The 19,903-nt window shown below is 45.6% G+C and overlaps 1 protein-coding gene across 1 annotated transcript in view; it reads left to right on the top strand.

Annotated features, from left to right (window-relative positions):
• Window positions 1–19,694, top strand: part of LOC144096607 (glutathione S-transferase Mu 2-like) — a 44,288-nt gene extending 24,594 nt beyond the window's left edge. Inside the window, exons 3-4 of the mRNA XM_077629417.1 lie at window positions 16,264–16,455; window positions 18,295–19,694. Of these exons, the coding sequence (XP_077485543.1) occupies window positions 16,264–16,455; window positions 18,295–18,486 (384 nt within the window). The 3' untranslated portion in view covers window positions 18,487–19,694. The remainder of the gene's footprint in view (window positions 1–16,263; window positions 16,456–18,294) is intronic.
• The last annotated feature ends 209 nt before the right edge of the window (window positions 19,695–19,903 follow it).

Genomic DNA, 19,903 nt, shown 5'->3' with positions numbered 1-19,903 from the left:
TTGAACTCCTGTCTTGTTGGAAAGTAGCAGCGCCACTTCAGTGCGTTGACTTTCTCGCATTTGAACTCTTGTCTTGTTGGAAAGTAGCAGCGCAACTTCAGTGCGTTGACTTTCTCGCATTTGAACTCTTGTCTTGTTGGAAAGTAGCAGCGCAACTTCAGTGCGTTGACTTTCTCGCATTTGAACTCTTGTCTTGTTGGAAAGTAGCAGCGACTTCAGTGCGTTGACTTTCTCGCATTTGAACTCTTGTCTTGTTGGAAAGTAGCAGCGACTTCAGTGCGTTGACTTTCTCGCATTTGAGCTCTTGTCTTGTTGGAAAGTAGCAGCGCAACTTCAGTGCGTTGACTTTCTCGCATTTGAACTCTTGTCTTGTTGGAAAGTAGCAGCGCAACTTCAGTGCGTTGACTTTCTCGCATTTGAACTCTTGTCTTGTTGGAAAGTAGCAGCGCAACTTCAGTGCGTTGACTTTCTCGCATTTGAGCTCTTGTCTTGTTGGAAAGTAGCAGCGACTTCAGTGCGTTGACTTTCTCGCATTTGAACTCTTGTCTTGTTGGAAAGTAGCAGCGCAACTTCAGTGCGTTGACTTTCTCGCATTTGAACTCTTGTCTTGGAAAGTAGCAGCGCAACTTCAGTGCGTTGACTTTCTCGCATTTGAACTCTTGTCTTGTTGGAAAGTAGCAGCGCAACTTCAGTGCGTTGACTTTCTCGCATTTGAACTCTTGTCTTGCTGGAAAGTAGCAGCGACTTCAGTGCGTTGACTTTCTCGCATTTGAGCTCTTGTCTTGTTGGAAAGTAGCAGCGACTTCAGTGCGTTGACTTTCTCGCATTTGAACTCTTGTCTTGTTGGAAAGTAGCAGCGCAACTTCAGTGCGTTGACTTTCTCGCATTTGGACTCTTGTCTTGTTGGAAAGTAGCAGCGACTTCAGTGCGTTGACTTTCTCGCATTTGAACTCTTGTCTTGTTGGAAAGTAGCAGCGACTTCAGTGCGTTGACTTTCTCGCATTTGAACTCTTGTCTTGTTGGAAAGTAGCAGCGCAACTTCAGTGCGTTGACTTTCTCGCATTTGAACTCTTGTCTTGTTGGAAAGTAGCAGCGACTACAGTGCGTTGACTTTCTCGCATTTGAACTCTTGTCTTGTTGGAAAGTAGCAGCGCCACTTCAGTGCGTTGACTTTATCGCATTTGAACTCTTGTCTTGTTGGAAAGTAGCAGCGCAACTTCAGTGCGTTGACTTTCTCGCATTTGAACTCTTGTCTTGTTGGAAAGTAGCAGCGCAACTTCAGTGCGTTGACTTTCTCGCATTTGAACTCTTGTCTTGTTGGAAAGTAGCAGCGACTTCAGTGCGTTGACTTTCTCGCATTTGAACTCTTTCTTGTTGGAAAGTAGCAGCGACTTCAGTGCGTTGACTTTCTCGCATTTGAACTCTTGTCTTGTTGGAAAGTAGCAGCGCAACTTCAGTGCTTTGACTTTCTCGCATTTGAACTCTTGTCTTGTTGGAAAGTAGCAGCGCAACTTCAGTGCGTTGACTTTCTCGCATTTGAACTCTTGTCTTGTTGGAAAGTAGCAGCGCAACTTCAGTGCGTTGACTTTCTCGCATTTGAACTCTTGGCTTGTTGGAAAGTAGCAGCGCAACTTCAGTGCGTTGACTTTCTCGCATTTGAACTCTTGTCTTGTTGAAAAGTAGCAGCGCAACTTCAGTGCGTTGACTTTCTCGCATTTGAACTCTTCTCTTGTTGGAAAGTAGCAGCGCAACTTCAGTGCGTTGACTTTCTCGCATTTGAACTCTTCTCTTGTTGGAAAGTAGCAGCGCAACTTCAGTGCGTTGACTTTCTCGCATTTGAACTCTTGTCTTGTTGAAAAGTAGCAGCGCAACTTCAGGGCGTTGACTTTCTCGCATTTGAACTCTTGTCTTGTTGGAAAGTAGCAGCGCAACTTCAGTGCGTTGACTTTCTCGCATTTGAACTCTTGTCTTGTTGGAAAGTAGCAGCGCAACTTCAGTGCCTTGACTTTCTCGCATTTGAACTCTTGTCTTGTTGGAAAGTAGCAGCGCAACTTCAGTGCGTTGACTTTCTCGCATTTGAACTCTTGGCTTGTTGGAAAGTAGCAGCGCAACTTCAGTGCGTTGACTTTCTCGCATTTGAACTCTTGTCTTGTTGGAAAGTAGCAGCGCAACTTCAGTGCGTTGACTTTCTCGCATTTGAACTCTTGTCTTGTTGAAAAGTAGCAGCGCAACTTCAGTGCGTTGACTTTCTCGCATTTGAACTCTTCTCTTGTTGGAAAGTAGCAGCGCAACTTCAGTGCGTTGACTTTCTCGCATTTGAAATCTTCTCTTGTTGGAAAGTAGCAGCGCAACTTCAGTGCGTTGACTTTCTCGCATTTGAACTCTTGTCTTGTTGGAAAGTAGCAGCGACTTCAGTGCGTTGACTTTCTCGCATTTGAACTCTTGTCTTGTTGGAAAGTAGCAGCGACTTCAGTGCGTTGACTTTCTCGCATTTGAACTCTTGTCTTGTTGGAAAGTAGCAGCGCAACTTCAGTGCGTTGACTTTCTCGCATTTGAACTCTTGTCTTGTTGGAAAGTAGCAGCGACTACAGTGCGTTGACTTTCTCGCATTTGAACTCTTGTCTTGTTGGAAAGTAGCAGCGCCACTTCAGTGCGTTGACTTTATCGCATTTGAACTCTTGTCTTGTTGGAAAGTAGCAGCGCAACTTCAGTGCGTTGACTTTCTCGCATTTGAACTCTTGTCTTGTTGGAAAGTAGCAGCGCAACTTCAGTGCGTTGACTTTCTCGCATTTGAACTCTTGTCTTGTTGGAAAGTAGCAGCGACTTCAGTGCGTTGACTTTCTCGCATTTGAGCTCTTGTCTTGTTGGAAAGTAGCAGCGACTTCAGTGCGTTGACTTTCTCGCATTTGAACTCTTGTCTTGTTGGAAAGTAGCAGCGCAACTTCAGTGCGTTGACTTTCTCGCATTTGAACTCTTGTCTTGGAAAGTAGCAGCGCAACTTCAGTGCGTTGACATTCTCGCATTTGAACTCTTGTCTTGTTGGAAAGTAGCAGCGCAACTTCAGTGCGTTGACTTTCTCGCATTTGAACTCTTGTCTTGCTGGAAAGTAGCAGCGACTTCAGTGCGTTGACTTTCTCGCATTTGAGCTCTTGTCTTGTTGGAAAGTAGCAGCGACTTCAGTGCGTTGACTTTCTCGCATTTGAACTCTTGTCTTGTTGGAAAGTAGCAGCGCAACTTCAGTGCGTTGACTTTCTCGCATTTGAACTCTTGTCTTGTTGGAAAGTAGCAGCGACTTCAGTGCGTTGACTTTCTCGCATTTGAACTCTTGTCTTGTTGGAAAGTAGCAGCGACTTCAGTGCGTTGACTTTCTCGCATTTGAACTCTTGTCTTGTTGGAAAGTAGCAGCGCAACTTCAGTGCGTTGACTTTCTCGCATTTGAACTCTGTCTTGTTGGAAAGTAGCAGCGCAACTTCAGTGCGTTGACTTTCTCGCATTTGAACTCTTGTCTTGTTGGAAAGTAGCAGCGACTTCAGTGCGTTGACTTTCTCGCATTTGAACTCTTGTCTTGTTGGAAAGTAGCAGCGCAACTTCAGTGCGTTGACTTTCTCGCATTTGAACTCTTGTCTTGTTGGAAAGTAGCAGCGCAACTTCAGTGCGTTGACTTTCTCGCATTTGAACTCTTGTCTTGTTGGAAAGTAGCAGCGACTTCAGTGCGTTGACTTTCTCGCATTTGAACTCTTGTCTTGTTGAAATGTAGCAGCGCAACTTCAGTGCGTTGACTTCCTCGCATTTGAACTCTTGTCTTGTTGGAAAGTAGCAGCGCAACTTCAGTGCGTTGACTTTCTCGCATTTGAACTCTTGTCTTGTTGGAAAGTAGCAGCGACTTCAGTGCGTTGACTTTCTCGCATTTGAACTCTTGTCTTGTTGGAAAGTAGAAGCGCAACTTCAGTGCGTTGACTTTCTCGCATTTGAACTCTTGTCTTGTTGGAAAGTAGCAGCGCAACTTCAGTGCGTTGACTTTCTCGCATTTGAACTCTTGTCTTGTTGGAAAGTAGCAGCGACAACTTCAGTGCGTTGACTTTCTCGCATTTGAACTCTTGTCTTGTTGGAAAGTAGCAGCGACTTCAGTGCGTTGACTTTCTCGCATTTGAACTGTTGTCTTGTTGCAAAGTAGCAGCGCAACTTCAGTGCGTTGACTTTCTCGCATTTGAACTCTTGTCTTGTTGGAAAGTAGCAGCGCAACTTCAGTGCGTTGACTTTCTCGCATTTGAACTCTTGTCTTGTTGGAAAGTAGCAGCGCAACTTCAGTGCGTTGACTTTCTCGCATTTGAACTCTTGTCTTGTTGGAAAGTAGCAGCGACTTCAGTGCGTTGACTTTCTCGCATTTGAACTCTTGTCTTGTTGGAAAGTAGCAGCGCAACTTCAGTGCGTTGACTTTCACGCATTTGAACTCTTGTCTTGTTGGAAAGTAGCAGCGACTTCAGTGCGTTGACTTTCTCGCATTTGAACTCTTGTCTTGTTGGAAAGTAGCAGCGCAACTTCAGTGCGTTGACTTTCTCGCATTTGAACTCTTGTCTTGTTGGAAAGTAGCAGCGACTTCAGTGCGTTGACTTTCTCGCATTTGAACTCTTGTCTTGTTGGAAAGTAGCAGCGCAACTTCAGTGCGTTGACTTTCTCGCATTTAAAGTCTTGTCTTGTTGGAAAGCAGCAGCGACTTCAGTGCGTTGACTTTCTCGCATTTGAACTCCTGTCTTGTTGGAAAGTAGCAGCGCCACTTCAGTGCGTTGACTTTCTCGCATTTGAACTCTTGTCTTGTTGGAAAGTAGCAGCGCAACTTCAGTGCGTTGACTTTCTCGCATTTGAACTCTTGTCTTGTTGGAAAGTAGCAGCGCAACTTCAGTGCGTTGACTTTCTCGCATTTGAACTCTTGTCTTGTTGGAAAGTAGCAGCGACTTCAGTGCGTTGACTTTCTCGCATTTGAACTCTTGTCTTGTTGGAAAGTAGCAGCGACTTCAGTGCGTTGACTTTCTCGCATTTGAGCTCTTGTCTTGTTGGAAAGTAGCAGCGCAACTTCAGTGCGTTGACTTTCTCGCATTTGAACTCTTGTCTTGTTGGAAAGTAGCAGCGCAACTTCAGTGCGTTGACTTTCTCGCATTTGAACTCTTGTCTTGTTGGAAAGTAGCAGCGCAACTTCAGTGCGTTGACTTTCTCGCATTTGAGCTCTTGTCTTGTTGGAAAGTAGCAGCGACTTCAGTGCGTTGACTTTCTCGCATTTGAACTCTTGTCTTGTTGGAAAGTAGCAGCGCAACTTCAGTGCGTTGACTTTCTCGCATTTGAACTCTTGTCTTGGAAAGTAGCAGCGCAACTTCAGTGCGTTGACTTTCTCGCATTTGAACTCTTGTCTTGTTGGAAAGTAGCAGCGCAACTTCAGTGCGTTGACTTTCTCGCATTTGAACTCTTGTCTTGCTGGAAAGTAGCAGCGACTTCAGTGCGTTGACTTTCTCGCATTTGAGCTCTTGTCTTGTTGGAAAGTAGCAGCGACTTCAGTGCGTTGACTTTCTCGCATTTGAACTCTTGTCTTGTTGGAAAGTAGCAGCGCAACTTCAGTGCGTTGACTTTCTCGCATTTGGACTCTTGTCTTGTTGGAAAGTAGCAGCGACTTCAGTGCGTTGACTTTCTCGCATTTGAACTCTTGTCTTGTTGGAAAGTAGCAGCGACTTCAGTGCGTTGACTTTCTCGCATTTGAACTCTTGTCTTGTTGGAAAGTAGCAGCGCAACTTCAGTGCGTTGACTTTCTCGCATTTGAACTCTTGTCTTGTTGGAAAGTAGCAGCGACTACAGTGCGTTGACTTTCTCGCATTTGAACTCTTGTCTTGTTGGAAAGTAGCAGCGCCACTTCAGTGCGTTGACTTTATCGCATTTGAACTCTTGTCTTGTTGGAAAGTAGCAGCGCAACTTCAGTGCGTTGACTTTCTCGCATTTGAACTCTTGTCTTGTTGGAAAGTAGCAGCGCAACTTCAGTGCGTTGACTTTCTCGCATTTGAACTCTTGTCTTGTTGGAAAGTAGCAGCGACTTCAGTGCGTTGACTTTCTCGCATTTGAACTCTTTCTTGTTGGAAAGTAGCAGCGACTTCAGTGCGTTGACTTTCTCGCATTTGAACTCTTGTCTTGTTGGAAAGTAGCAGCGCAACTTCAGTGCTTTGACTTTCTCGCATTTGAACTCTTGTCTTGTTGGAAAGTAGCAGCGCAACTTCAGTGCGTTGACTTTCTCGCATTTGAACTCTTGTCTTGTTGGAAAGTAGCAGCGCAACTTCAGTGCGTTGACTTTCTCGCATTTGAACTCTTGGCTTGTTGGAAAGTAGCAGCGCAACTTCAGTGCGTTGACTTTCTCGCATTTGAACTCTTGTCTTGTTGAAAAGTAGCAGCGCAACTTCAGTGCGTTGACTTTCTCGCATTTGAACTCTTCTCTTGTTGGAAAGTAGCAGCGCAACTTCAGTGCGTTGACTTTCTCGCATTTGAACTCTTCTCTTGTTGGAAAGTAGCAGCGCAACTTCAGTGCGTTGACTTTCTCGCATTTGAACTCTTGTCTTGTTGAAAAGTAGCAGCGCAACTTCAGGGCGTTGACTTTCTCGCATTTGAACTCTTGTCTTGTTGGAAAGTAGCAGCGCAACTTCAGTGCGTTGACTTTCTCGCATTTGAACTCTTGTCTTGTTGGAAAGTAGCAGCGCAACTTCAGTGCCTTGACTTTCTCGCATTTGAACTCTTGTCTTGTTGGAAAGTAGCAGCGCAACTTCAGTGCGTTGACTTTCTCGCATTTGAACTCTTGGCTTGTTGGAAAGTAGCAGCGCAACTTCAGTGCGTTGACTTTCTCGCATTTGAACTCTTGTCTTGTTGGAAAGTAGCAGCGCAACTTCAGTGCGTTGACTTTCTCGCATTTGAACTCTTGTCTTGTTGAAAAGTAGCAGCGCAACTTCAGTGCGTTGACTTTCTCGCATTTGAACTCTTCTCTTGTTGGAAAGTAGCAGCGCAACTTCAGTGCGTTGACTTTCTCGCATTTGAAATCTTCTCTTGTTGGAAAGTAGCAGCGCAACTTCAGTGCGTTGACTTTCTCGCATTTGAACTCTTGTCTTGTTGGAAAGTAGCAGCGACTTCAGTGCGTTGACTTTCTCGCATTTGAACTCTTGTCTTGTTGGAAAGTAGCAGCGACTTCAGTGCGTTGACTTTCTCGCATTTGAACTCTTGTCTTGTTGGAAAGTAGCAGCGCAACTTCAGTGCGTTGACTTTCTCGCATTTGAACTCTTGTCTTGTTGGAAAGTAGCAGCGACTACAGTGCGTTGACTTTCTCGCATTTGAACTCTTGTCTTGTTGGAAAGTAGCAGCGCCACTTCAGTGCGTTGACTTTATCGCATTTGAACTCTTGTCTTGTTGGAAAGTAGCAGCGCAACTTCAGTGCGTTGACTTTCTCGCATTTGAACTCTTGTCTTGTTGGAAAGTAGCAGCGCAACTTCAGTGCGTTGACTTTCTCGCATTTGAACTCTTGTCTTGTTGGAAAGTAGCAGCGACTTCAGTGCGTTGACTTTCTCGCATTTGAGCTCTTGTCTTGTTGGAAAGTAGCAGCGACTTCAGTGCGTTGACTTTCTCGCATTTGAACTCTTGTCTTGTTGGAAAGTAGCAGCGCAACTTCAGTGCGTTGACTTTCTCGCATTTGAACTCTTGTCTTGGAAAGTAGCAGCGCAACTTCAGTGCGTTGACATTCTCGCATTTGAACTCTTGTCTTGTTGGAAAGTAGCAGCGCAACTTCAGTGCGTTGACTTTCTCGCATTTGAACTCTTGTCTTGCTGGAAAGTAGCAGCGACTTCAGTGCGTTGACTTTCTCGCATTTGAGCTCTTGTCTTGTTGGAAAGTAGCAGCGACTTCAGTGCGTTGACTTTCTCGCATTTGAACTCTTGTCTTGTTGGAAAGTAGCAGCGCAACTTCAGTGCGTTGACTTTCTCGCATTTGAACTCTTGTCTTGTTGGAAAGTAGCAGCGACTTCAGTGCGTTGACTTTCTCGCATTTGAACTCTTGTCTTGTTGGAAAGTAGCAGCGACTTCAGTGCGTTGACTTTCTCGCATTTGAACTCTTGTCTTGTTGGAAAGTAGCAGCGCAACTTCAGTGCGTTGACTTTCTCGCATTTGAACTCTTGTCTTGTTGGAAAGTAGCAGCGACTACAGTGCGTTGACTTTCTCGCATTTGAACTCTTGTCTTGTTGGAAAGTAGCAGCGCCACTTCAGTGCGTTGACTTTATCGCATTTGAACTCTTGTCTTGTTGGAAAGTAGCAGCGCATCTTCAGTGCGTTGACTTTCTCGCATTTGAACTCTTGTCTTGTTGGAAAGTAGCAGCGCAACTTCAGTGCGTTGACTTTCTCGCATTTGAACTCTTGTCTTGTTGGAAAGTAGCAGCGACTTCAGTGCGTTGACTTTCTCGCATTTGAACTCTTTCTTGTTGGAAAGTAGCAGCGACTTCAGTGCGTTGACTTTCTCGCATTTGAACTCTTGTTGGAAAGTAGCAGCGCAACTTCAGTGCTTTGACTTTCTCGCATTTGAACTCTTGTCTTGTTGGAAAGTAGCAGCGCAACTTCAGTGCGTTGACTTTCTCGCATTTGAACTCTTGTCTTGTTGGAAAGTAGCAGCGCAACTTCAGTGCGTTGACTTTCTCGCATTTGAACTCTTGGCTTGTTGGAAAGTAGCAGCGCAACTTCAGTGCGTTGACTTTCTCGCATTTGAACTCTTGTCTTGTTGAAAAGTAGCAGCGCAACTTCAGTGCGTTGACTTTCTCGCATTTGAACTCTTCTCTTGTTGGAAAGTAGCAGCGCAACTTCAGTGCGTTGACTTTCTCGCATTTGAACTCTTCTCTTGTTGGAAAGTAGCAGCGCAACTTCAGTGCGTTGACTTTCTCGCATTTGAACTCTTCTCTTGTTGGAAAGTAGCAGCGCAACTTCAGTGCGTTGACTTTCTCGCATTTGAACTCTTGTCTTGTTGAAAAGTAGCAGCGCAACTTCAGGGCGTTGACTTTCTCGCATTTGAACTCTTGTCTTGTTGGAAAGTAGCAGCGCAACTTCAGTGCGTTGACTTTCTCGCATTTGAACTCTTGTCTTGTTGGAAAGTAGCAGCGCAACTTCAGTGCCTTGACTTTCTCGCATTTGAACTCTTGTCTTGTTGGAAAGTAGCAGCGCAACTTCAGTGCGTTGACTTTCTCGCATTTGAACTCTTGGCTTGTTGGAAAGTAGCAGCGCAACTTCAGTGCGTTGACTTTCTCGCATTTGAACTCTTGTCTTGTTGGAAAGTAGCAGCGCAACTTCAGTGCGTTGACTTTCTCGCATTTGAACTCTTGTCTTGTTGAAAAGTAGCAGCGCAACTTCAGTGCGTTGACTTTCTCGCATTTGAACTCTTCTCTTGTTGGAAAGTAGCAGCGCAACTTCAGTGCGTTGACTTTCTCGCATTTGAACTCTTGTCTTGTTGAAAAGTAGCAGCGCAACTTCAGGGCGTTGACTTTCTCGCATTTGAACTCTTGTCTTGTTGGAAAGTAGCAGCGCAACTTCAGTGCGTTGACTTTCTCGCATTTGAACTCTTGTCTTGTTGGAAAGTAGCAGCGCAACTTCAGTGCCTTGACTTTCTCGCATTTGAACTCTTGTCTTGTTGGAAAGTAGCAGCGCAACTTCAGTGCGTTGACTTTCTCGCATTTGAACTCTTGGCTTGTTGGAAAGTAGCAGCGCAACTTCAGTGCGTTGACTTTCTCGCATTTGAACTCTTGTCTTGTTGGAAAGTAGCAGCGCAACTTCAGTGCGTTGACTTTCTCGCATTTGAACTCTTGTCTTGTTGAAAAGTAGCAGCGCAACTTCAGTGCGTTGACTTTCTCGCATTTGAACTCTTCTCTTGTTGGAAAGTAGCAGCGCAACTTCAGTGCGTTGACTTTCTCGCATTTGAACTCTTCTCTTGTTGGAAAGTAGCAGCGCAACTTCAGTGCGTTGACTTTCTCGCATTTGAGCTCTTGTCTTGTTGGAAAGTAGCAGCGACTACAGTGCTTTGACTTTCTCGCATTTGAACTCTTGTCTTGTTGGAAAGTAGCAGCGCAACTTCAGTGCGTTGACTTTCTCGCATTTGAACTCTTCTCTTGTTGGAAAGTAGCAGCGCAACTTCAGTGCGTTGACTTTCTCGCATTTGAACTCTTGTCTTGTTGGAAAGTAGCAGCGCAACTTCAGTGCGTTGACTTTCTCGCATTTGAACTCTTGTCTTGTTGGAAAGTAGCAGCGCAACTTCAGTGCGTTGACTTTCTCGCATTTGAACTCTTGGCTTGTTGGAAAGTAGCAGCGCAACTTCAGTGCGTTGACTTTCTCGCATTTGAACTCTTGTCTTGTTGAAAAGTAGCAGCGCAACTTCAGTGCGTTGACTTTCTCGCATTTGAACTCTTCTCTTGTTGAAAAGTAGCAGCGCAACTTCAGTGCGTTGACTTTCTCGCATTTGAACTCTTCTCTTGTTGGAAAGTAGCAGCGCAACTTCAGTGCGTTGACTTTCTCGCATTTGAACTCTTCTCTTGTTGGAAAGTAGCAGCGCAACTTCAGTGCGTTGACTTTCTCGCATTTGAGCTCTTGTCTTGTTGGAAAGTAGCAGCGACTTCAGTGCGTTGACTTTCTCGCATTTGAACTCTTGTCTTGTTGGAAAGTAGCAGCGCAACTTCAGTGCGTTGACTTTCTCGCATTTGAACTCTTGTCTTGTTGGAAAGTAGCAGCGACTTCAGTGCGTTGACTTTCTCGCATTTGAACTCTTGTCTTGTTGGAAAGTAGCAGCGACTTCAGTGCGTTGACTTTCTCGCATTTGAACTCTTGTCTTGTTGGAAAGTAGCAGCGCAACTTCAGTGCGTTGACTTTCTCGCATTTGAACTCTTGTCTTGTTGGAAAGTAGCAGCGCCACTTCAGTGCGTTGACTTTATCGCATTTGAACTCTTGTCTTGTTGGAAAGTAGCAGCGCAACTTCAGTGCGTTGACTTTCTCGCATTTGAACTCTTGTCTTGTTGGAAAGTAGCAGCGCAACTTCAGTGCGTTGACTTTCTCGCATTTGAACTCTTGTCTTGTTGGAAAGTAGCAGCGCAACTTCAGTGCGTTGACTTTCTCGCATTTGAACTCTTGTCTTGTTGGAAAGTAGCAGCGCACTTCAGTGCGTTGACTTTCTCGCATTTGAACTCTTGTCTTGTTGGAAAGTAGCAGCGCAACTTCAGTGCGTTGACTTTCTCGCATTTGAACTCTTGTCTTGTTGGAAAGTAGCAGCGCAACTTCAGTGCGTTGACTTTCTCGCATTTGAACTCTTGTCTTGTTGGAAAGTAGCAGCGCAACTTCAGTGCGTTGACTTTCTCGCATTTGAACTCTTGTCTTGTTGGAAAGTAGCAGCGCAACTTCAGTGCGTTGACTTTCTCGCATTTGAACTCTTGGCTTGTTGGAAAGTAGCAGCGCAACTTCAGTGCGTTGACTTTCTCGCATTTGAACTCTTGTCTTGTTGAAAGTAGCAGCGCAACTTCAGTGCGTTGACTTTCTCGCATTTGAACTCTTCTCTTGTTGGAAAGTAGCAGCGCAACTTCAGTGCGTTGACTTTCTCGCATTTGAACTCTTCTCTTGTTGGAAAGTAGCAGCGCAACTTCAGTGCGTTGACTTTCTCGCATTTGAACTCTTGTCTTGTTGAAAAGTAGCAGCGCAACTTCAGTGCGTTGACTTTCTCGCATTTGAACTCTTGTCTTGTTGGAAAGTAGCAGCGCAACTTCAGTGCGTTGACTTTCTCGCATTTGAACTCTTGTCTTGTTGGAAAGTAGCAGCGCAACTTCAGTGCCTTGACTTTCTCGCATTTGAACTCTTGTCTTGTTGGAAAGTAGCAGCGCAACTTCAGTGCGTTGACTTTCTCGCATTTGAACTCTTGGCTTGTTGGAAAGTAGCAGCGCAACTTCAGTGCGTTGACTTTCTCGCATTTGAACTCTTGTCTTGTTGGAAAGTAGCAGCGCAACTTCAGTGCGTTGACTTTCTCGCATTTGAACTCTTGTCTTGTTGGAAAGTAGCAGCGCAACTTCAGTGCGTTGACTTTCTCGCATTTGAACTCTTCTCTTGTTGGAAAGTAGCAGCGCAACTTCAGTGCGTTGACTTTCTCGCATTTGAACTCTTGTCTTGTTGAAAAGTAGCAGCGCAACTTCAGTGCGTTGACTTTCTCGCATTTGAACTCTTGTCTTGTTGGAAAGTAGCAGCGCAACTTCAGTGCGTTGACTTTCTCGCATTTGAACTCTTGTCTTGTTGGAAAGTAGCAGCGCAACTTCAGTGCGTTGACTTTCTCGCATTTGAACTCTTGTCTTGTTGGAAAGTAGCAGCGCAACTTCAGTGCGTTGACTTTCTCGCATTTGAACTCTTGTCTTGTTGGAAAGTAGCAGCGCAACTTCAGTGCGTTGACTTTCTCGCATTTGAACTCTTGTCTTGTTGGAAAGTAGCAGCGCAACTTCAGTGCGTTGACTTTCTCGCATTTGAACTCTTGTCTTGTTGGAAAGTAGCAGCGCAACTTCAGTGCGTTGACTTTCTCGCATTTGAACTCTTGTCTTGTTGGAAAGTAGCAGCGCAACTTCAGTGCGTTGACTTTCTCGCATTTGAACTCTTGTCTTGTTGGAAAGTAGCAGCGCAACTTCAGTGCGTTGACTTTCTCGCATTTGAACTCTTGTCTTGTTGGAAAGTAGCAGCGCAACTTCAGTGCGTTGACTTTCTCGCATTTGAACTCTTGTCTTGTTGGAAAGTAGCAGCGCAACTTCAGTGCGTTGACTTTCTCGCATTTGAACTCTTGTCTTGTTGGAAAGTAGCAGCGCAACTTCAGTGCGTTGACTTTCTCGCATTTGAACTCTTGTCTTGTTGGAAAGTAGCAGCGCAACTTCAGTGCGTTGACTTTCTCGCATTTGAACTCTTGTCTTGTTGGAAAGTAGCAGCGCAACTTCAGTGCGTTGACTTTCTCGCATTTGAACTCTTGTCTTGTTGGAAAGTAGCAGCGCAACTTCAGTGCGTTGACTTTCTCGCATTTGAACTCTTGTCTTGTTGGAAAGTAGCAGCGCAACTTCAGTGCGTTGACTTTCTCGCATTTGAACTCTTGTCTTGTTGGAAAGTAGCAGCGCAACTTCAGTGCGTTGACTTTCTCGCATTTGAACTCTTGTCTTGTTGGAAAGTAGCAGCGCAACTTCAGTGCGTTGACTTTCTCGCATTTGAACTCTTGTCTTGTTGGAAAGTAGCAGCGCAACTTCAGTGCGTTGACTTTCTCGCATTTGAACTCTTGTCTTGTTGGAAAGTAGCAGCGCAACTTCAGTGCGTTGACTTTCTCGCATTTGAACTCTTGTCTTGTTGGAAAGTAGCAGCGCAACTTCAGTGCGTTGACTTTCTCGCATTTGAACTCTTGTCTTGTTGGAAAGTAGCAGCGCAACTTCAGTGCGTTGACTTTCTCGCATTTGAACTCTTGTCTTGTTGGAAAGTAGCAGCGCAACTTCAGTGCGTTGACTTTCTCGCATTTGAACTCTTGTCTTGTTGGAAAGTAGCAGCGCAACTTCAGTGCGTTGACTTTCTCGCATTTGAACTCTTGTCTTGTTGGAAAGTAGCAGCGAACTTCAGTGCGTTGACTTTCTCGCATTTGAACTCTTGTCTTGTTGGAAAGTAGCAGCGCAACTTCAGTGCGTTGACTTTCTCGCATTTGAACTCTTGTCTTGTTGGAAAGTAGCAGCGCAACTTCAGTGCGTTGACTTTCTCGCATTTGAACTCTTGTCTTGTTGGAAAGTAGCAGCGCAACTTCAGTGCGTTGACTTTCTCGCATTTGAACTCTTGTCTTGTTGGAAAGTAGCAGCGCAACTTCAGTGCGTTGACTTTCTCGCATTTGAACTCTTGTCTTGTTGGAAAGTAGCAGCGCAACTTCAGTGCGTTGACTTTCTCGCATTTGAACTCTTGTCTTGTTGAAAGTAGCAGCGCACTTCAGTGCGTTGACTTTCTCGCATTTGAACTCTTGTCTTGTTGGAAAGTAGCAGCGCAACTTCAGTGCGTTGACTTTCTCGCATTTGTTGAACTCTTGTCTTGTTGAAAAGTAGCAGCGCAACTTCAGTGCGTTGACTTTCTCGCATTTGAACTCTTGGCTTGTTGGAAAGTAGCAGCGCAACTTCAGTGCGTTGACTTTCTCGCATTTGAACTCTTGTCTTGTTGAAAAGTAGCAGCGCAACTTCAGTGCGTGGACTTTCTCGCATTTGAACTCTTGTCTTGTTGAAAAGTAGCAGCGCAACTTCAGTGCGTTGACTTTCTCGCATTTGAACTCTTGTCTTGTTGAAAAGTAGCAGCGCAACTTCAGTGCGTTGACTTTCTCGCATTTGAACTCTTGTCTTGTTGAAAAGTAGCAGCGCAACTTCAGTGCGTGGACTTTCTCGCATTTGAACTCTTGTCTTGTTGAAAAGTAGCAGCGCAACTTCAGTGCGTTGACTTTCTCGCATTTGAACTCTTGTCTTGTTGGAAAGTAGCAGCGCAACTTCAGTGCGTTGACTTTCTCGCATTTGAACTCTTGTCTTGTTGGAAAGTAGCAGCGCAACTTCAGTGCGTTGACTTTCTCGCATTTGAACTCTTGGCTTGTTGGAAAGTAGCAGCGCAACTTCAGTGTGTTGACTTTCTCGCATTTGAACTCTTGTCTTGTTGAAAAGTAGCAGCGCAACTTCAGTGCGTTGACTTTCTCGCATTTGAACTCTTCTCTTGTTGGAAAGTAGCAGCGCAACTTCAGTGCGTTGAACGTTCTCGGTGCTCTCTAGGGACGTTTGATTACAGTCCACAGAACTTTTCGCCGCAGAACTTGATTTAAAAGTACAGCCTTCCCCGTGAACGACGCAGTCAGTGGAAACAATATGAGGAAATCTCTCAGTAATAAGCGGGGCTGTCAAAAAAGTTGGGCTGAGACTTAGCTAAACTGTTAAGCCATGATATATCGAAGCGAAAAGCTTCGTGGCGATGCTCATGGTTTAGCTTAGGGTTACATAGGGTTACAATTTGGGTATACCTTTTTAGCTTTTCCAAAACGTGTTGTCTTAGGTATAAAAAGCTTGCACAATCGTTATACGAGGCTATTAAAATCTATAACTCCCACGTTACCACTTCTGGGTCTTCTTCTCCTCCTTCCATGGCGAAAGGTCAGACGACGGAGGCAGCGCGCGGCGGCGACGACGGCTGCGGCAGCAGCGGCCACCTGCGCTCCGCGTGACGTCACTCTGTTTCACGGTCAGACGACTGAGTCAGGGCGCGGTGGCTACGAAGGATGCGGCAGCAGCGACCACCTGCGCTCCGCGTGACGTCACTCGGTTTCGCGCATGCGCAGCTGTTGCAAATCTGTAGTTAGGCTCACGCACAGCCCGGTGTTGACGAGCCTAGTGAAGCTTTTCGCTTCAAAAAGGGGGCTTCTTACGCCGACCCTGCATTTCTGGTCTCGCCTTTATACCGAGCATGGCGATGCGGTGTCAGACAAATGGCGTTGTAACAACCTCAAGAAAGCGAACGCAGAATTTAGAGTTCATAGTAAGGTGACACTGTGAAGGAAACTTCGTGTTGAAATTTCTATGGTTTTCTGCGCCATCTGCACTGTGAAAACCGGAGCCGTAATTCGTTTAATCCTCGAAAATAAACCGGAACAAGCAGTTTTTTCCTTATTTTTGAAGTCCTTATCGCACGCTTGCTTTTTTCAGCACGCACCGCGCTTGTTTATTGGAGGAGTCGATACATTGTCAGGGCGTCTTCAGTACATTGGATCCACAGTTTTTGCAGAGAATGCAACGCAGAGCCCAACCGCACTTTTTTCCATCAGATGGTTGATTATCCCGGAAGAAGCTCGAAACTGACTTCGTTAGGGCGGTGCGACACAGGGCGACCTAGGGTTAGGGCGAACGTTCAGAGGTGTTGGTGTGAAAGGCGCATAGAGCTTAACAGCGGATTCTGATGGGATAGTTTGGAAGCTGAAATCTCGGGGTATACTTCTTCCGTTGCATTGATACTTGATCCTTCAAGGTGTGCTTCAACTTGACTGTGAGCACCCAGTACTCAACTGGTCTTGTTCTCTATGGTACTGGCAGTCGTATTTCAATTTAGACTTCTTTCGGGAAGGTAGGCTCGCTGTTGACTCTTGAAATGCACAAAGCAAAATGAACAACTTTATCTGTTTAATACTGGCCATGGCGTTTGGTGTCACGAGTCGAACGTTCCGCAGGCGTCGGACGTTTTCTCGTCTGCGGCACTGCTCTGCTACGACCCGGACTACGGGGACGATAAGCGACGCCAGTTCCTGGTGGACGTGGCCGAGAAGCTGCACCAGTTCGAAGCTTACCTGGCCAAGCACGGTCCATTTGGCGCCGGAAAGGATGTCACATACGTCGACTTTCTGCTGTACGAGACACTCCAGGTTAGTGTTCCCACCGGGAGGCGCGCTGACGTACGCGCGCTTATGTCCACGAGACTCGGTGCTGGAAGTGCAGTAAGCTTTCGCGAACTTTAACAATTAATGAGGCCATCCGCTTTTCGCGTGCGTTCATGGTATTCTTGCTCCGCCCACGACTTCTGGTTGTAGCGGCACAGGCGCTGGCGCCACGGGCCCGCAACTCAGAAATTATTTCCTGTGAAAGATTATATCCTCAAGCAAACTTTGAGGTGAGCTTAAAGAGACGAAGAGGAAGGTATGTATTTACTGACTCTGCAAGCTCGGAGCCACAAATACCCAGAGAAGGTTACCAAGACCGCACGAAGGCTTATTAATCGAGTGTGCCAAATATGCGCAAATGAAACGACCAACGTACTCGGGCTTTCATGACATTTTTCCTGCTATGTCGAACCGATAGCGCGTGCTGTGACCGCGAGTTACCCGCGGCCATGCTGGCCGATTTCGGTAACTGCATCCCGGTACTAACCAGCGTTGTTAGTCTGACCGGCCCCAACGTGACATCCGTTAATGTGATGTTAGCGAGATGGGGGCCTTGCTGCCTTATCATGCTTGCAGTTGAACTCTCATGCGACTGCGAAAAAGTAGTGGAATAGAAACCCGAAGCTAGCTCAAAGAAAATAACCCAAGGGACTCAAACTTCTGTCTGGTGCGTCCAAAGCGCAGTGGTAATCCAATGCGCCGCAGCGCTTTTTGATTTTCTACTTGACGAATACAGAGGAATATATAGTTATTTACTTCAGAAAAAAATACCGCCTTTCTTGTGAGTTTCGAAAAATACGAACGCATTTTCAAGGCAAGCTCATCCGATTTATAAGGCTGCTCTAATGTTGCGGTAAGGTTGCGTAAGATTCGTAAGGTTGATTATCCGTCGCAATTAAAGGCCTCCTCTTTTGCGCTGTGTGGCGCTGGAAACCGGAAGTTGTAATGAAACTGGACGAAACAAAATTGTCATGCAAAACAAACAGCGCAGGCCCTTGATAATGGCTGAACCTTGCGTTCTGTTTTTGACGAGGAAAATTATTGTGCGAGATGACGAGCCAAAAAACATGTATATTCGGGAAGTTACTAACAACTTCGGGCACTGGGTTTCGAACAAATGGGGTGCGAAGTATTCGCGCAACAGTAACACACACTTTATATTGCATTTCATGACACATCGTAGCTGTTACATACGCTACACTTCAGTACGCTGAAGCGGTATGAAAAATTAATTTCCTTCATAGAAAATGAATTTGCTGGCCGAGATGTCAATGCACACCCCGTTATTGAGCTCCTTCCGTGCACTTGTGCTTCTATGGAAGCCCAGGGGACTTACTGAAATCTGCCTAAATAGCTTTCCCGAAATGCGAGTCTGAGCACCCATGAAAAAGGTTTAAATTTCAAAAAAGAACAATAAGGTTCCTTGTTGTTTCGTTCGAAATACCTCTGGTTCAAAATATGTGTATCCTTGTATGTACAGGGATTTAAGAGAATAATTTTAAAATGGGGATAGAAAATTGCAGTCATGCCGTGCAGCGCTCTGCTCTGGATATCGTATGCGGGCATGCACCGAGCATTAGGTGCATCATTTAGGAATTTATTTATGACGTCCCCAGAAGGCACATTCAATGATGTGCTCTGATTAACTGATTGCAGCCCGCAGCAGGTACATTCAGTGGGAGATAATGGGGCTTACCTTTTTATTTTAACCTGTGCTCTCGTCATTGAGACCCATAACCGGATATATCGGGGTGTTTAGTTTCGATTTGTGAAAATGGCGTGACCGGCCGAGAGACACGTTTACTGCTTCATGGAAATGCGCAGGCGGTCAGGACTCTCGGGATGAGCACCTTCCGCAACGGCTACCGTGCTCTCGAAGAATACTGCCAGATGATGGCCGACCTGCCGGGACTCAAGGAGTACCTATCCTCGGACCGGTTCAAGCCTTGGCCCTTGAGCAGCCCTTTCGCCAATGCGCTGGGACCGCAGCACAAACCGCCCGCGGACGAGTGCTGAACCAGGGTCACCAACGCGTTCTGTGCAAACAGAGGCGGCCACCCTTCACAATATGTGGTTCGATTGGATTGTAAAACTTTATTTGTCCAACAGATGTAGGGAAGGCTGCACCCTTCTCACCTAGACGACAGCTAAGAGCCCTTGGCCCCTAGTGGCGGCTTCGGCCAGGCGGACGGTCTTCAGATTAACCTCCGGACCGTAGCCTAAGTGGAAAGTCTCCCATTGGTCTTAAAGCTTTATGTGTTCTGTGTTCTGAGAGAGAGAAGAACGCTGCTGACCGTTATATTTGCTAAAAATATCACGCAGTCAAGTTTTGAGTTGCGGGATTCTTGAGTACGAGTTTTGAAGTTATTTCTGTTCGATGTCTACTTACCTGTGAGAATGCGCTCTTAGTGTTGTGGACGATATGGTGCGCTGAAGACGAGCTTTAAGAAGCAGGAGAATCTGCTGTCTTGTATCCTCATACAGAGTGCTTATTTATTTCATTTATTGTGAACATGATGCAAAAAAAGTATTTTGTGTCAGTTTGATAGAGCCGCAGACCATCACTTCGGAAGTCGTATACTGGGGCTTGGTACACTCGTGTCAGCACTTGCAACGACACGGAAACTCAATTAACAATAAATAGTTGCCAATGATGTCAACCAAACATATAAACTGGGTTTCTCTGTAACAGTGTTGGGAGATGGGTCGGTTTGTGCACGCTGCCAAAGCATAGAAAACAGCGCACAAACCAGGACAACAAAAAAGGAGACGAAGTTGTGCACTGTTCACGAAGTCCTCGTAATTTGCATCTGCATTCATTTTTCTGTCCTCACCGCAGGACAATGAAGGGTGACCAGTTTGTTGCATCACGATTCTTCTCTGAATCTGGCTGACGTTCCCGGCCTCAGTGTGTGTGGGACGAAATGTGTGTCGACATTTCTCACACACAAAGGAGTCATGTTCTCATCTTCAGAAATTCTTTGTGTGCATGTGTGCTTACTAGATTTTCTTGTAGGTATAACTTCACATTTTACCGCCCTGATGTGGCGTTTCTTGCCTCCTAACTTAATTAATTAAGAAAAACTAATGTGGGTTATCCCCAGCTAATCCAGGATACACAAAGTATACAAAGCGAAATCGAGATTGAGGTCTCCACTGACCCACGGAGCCGGTTGTGCGCCTTTCCTTTCGTGAAAATGAGTGGTCTTTGCAAAGTTGTCAACGCCAATAAACTCTATAACGCCGTCGGCTCATTTGTTTTGTTTTGTTTTTGAGAAAAGGAAATGGCACAGTAACCGTCTCACATATCTCGGTAAACACACGAACCGCGCCGTAAAGGAAGGGATAAAGCAGGGAGGTAAAAGAGGAAAGAGAAAACTGAAAATTGAAAGTTGGATTTGCATTTATTATTATTCCCGGGTTCGAGCACGAC

This window comes from Amblyomma americanum, chromosome 7 (genome assembly GCF_052857255.1).
Source record: "Amblyomma americanum isolate KBUSLIRL-KWMA chromosome 7, ASM5285725v1, whole genome shotgun sequence".
NCBI lineage: Eukaryota > Metazoa > Arthropoda > Arachnida > Ixodida > Ixodidae > Amblyomma > Amblyomma americanum.
The sequence above is the reverse complement of the archived record's forward strand: the minus strand, read 5'-3'. Positions and strand labels throughout refer to the sequence as shown.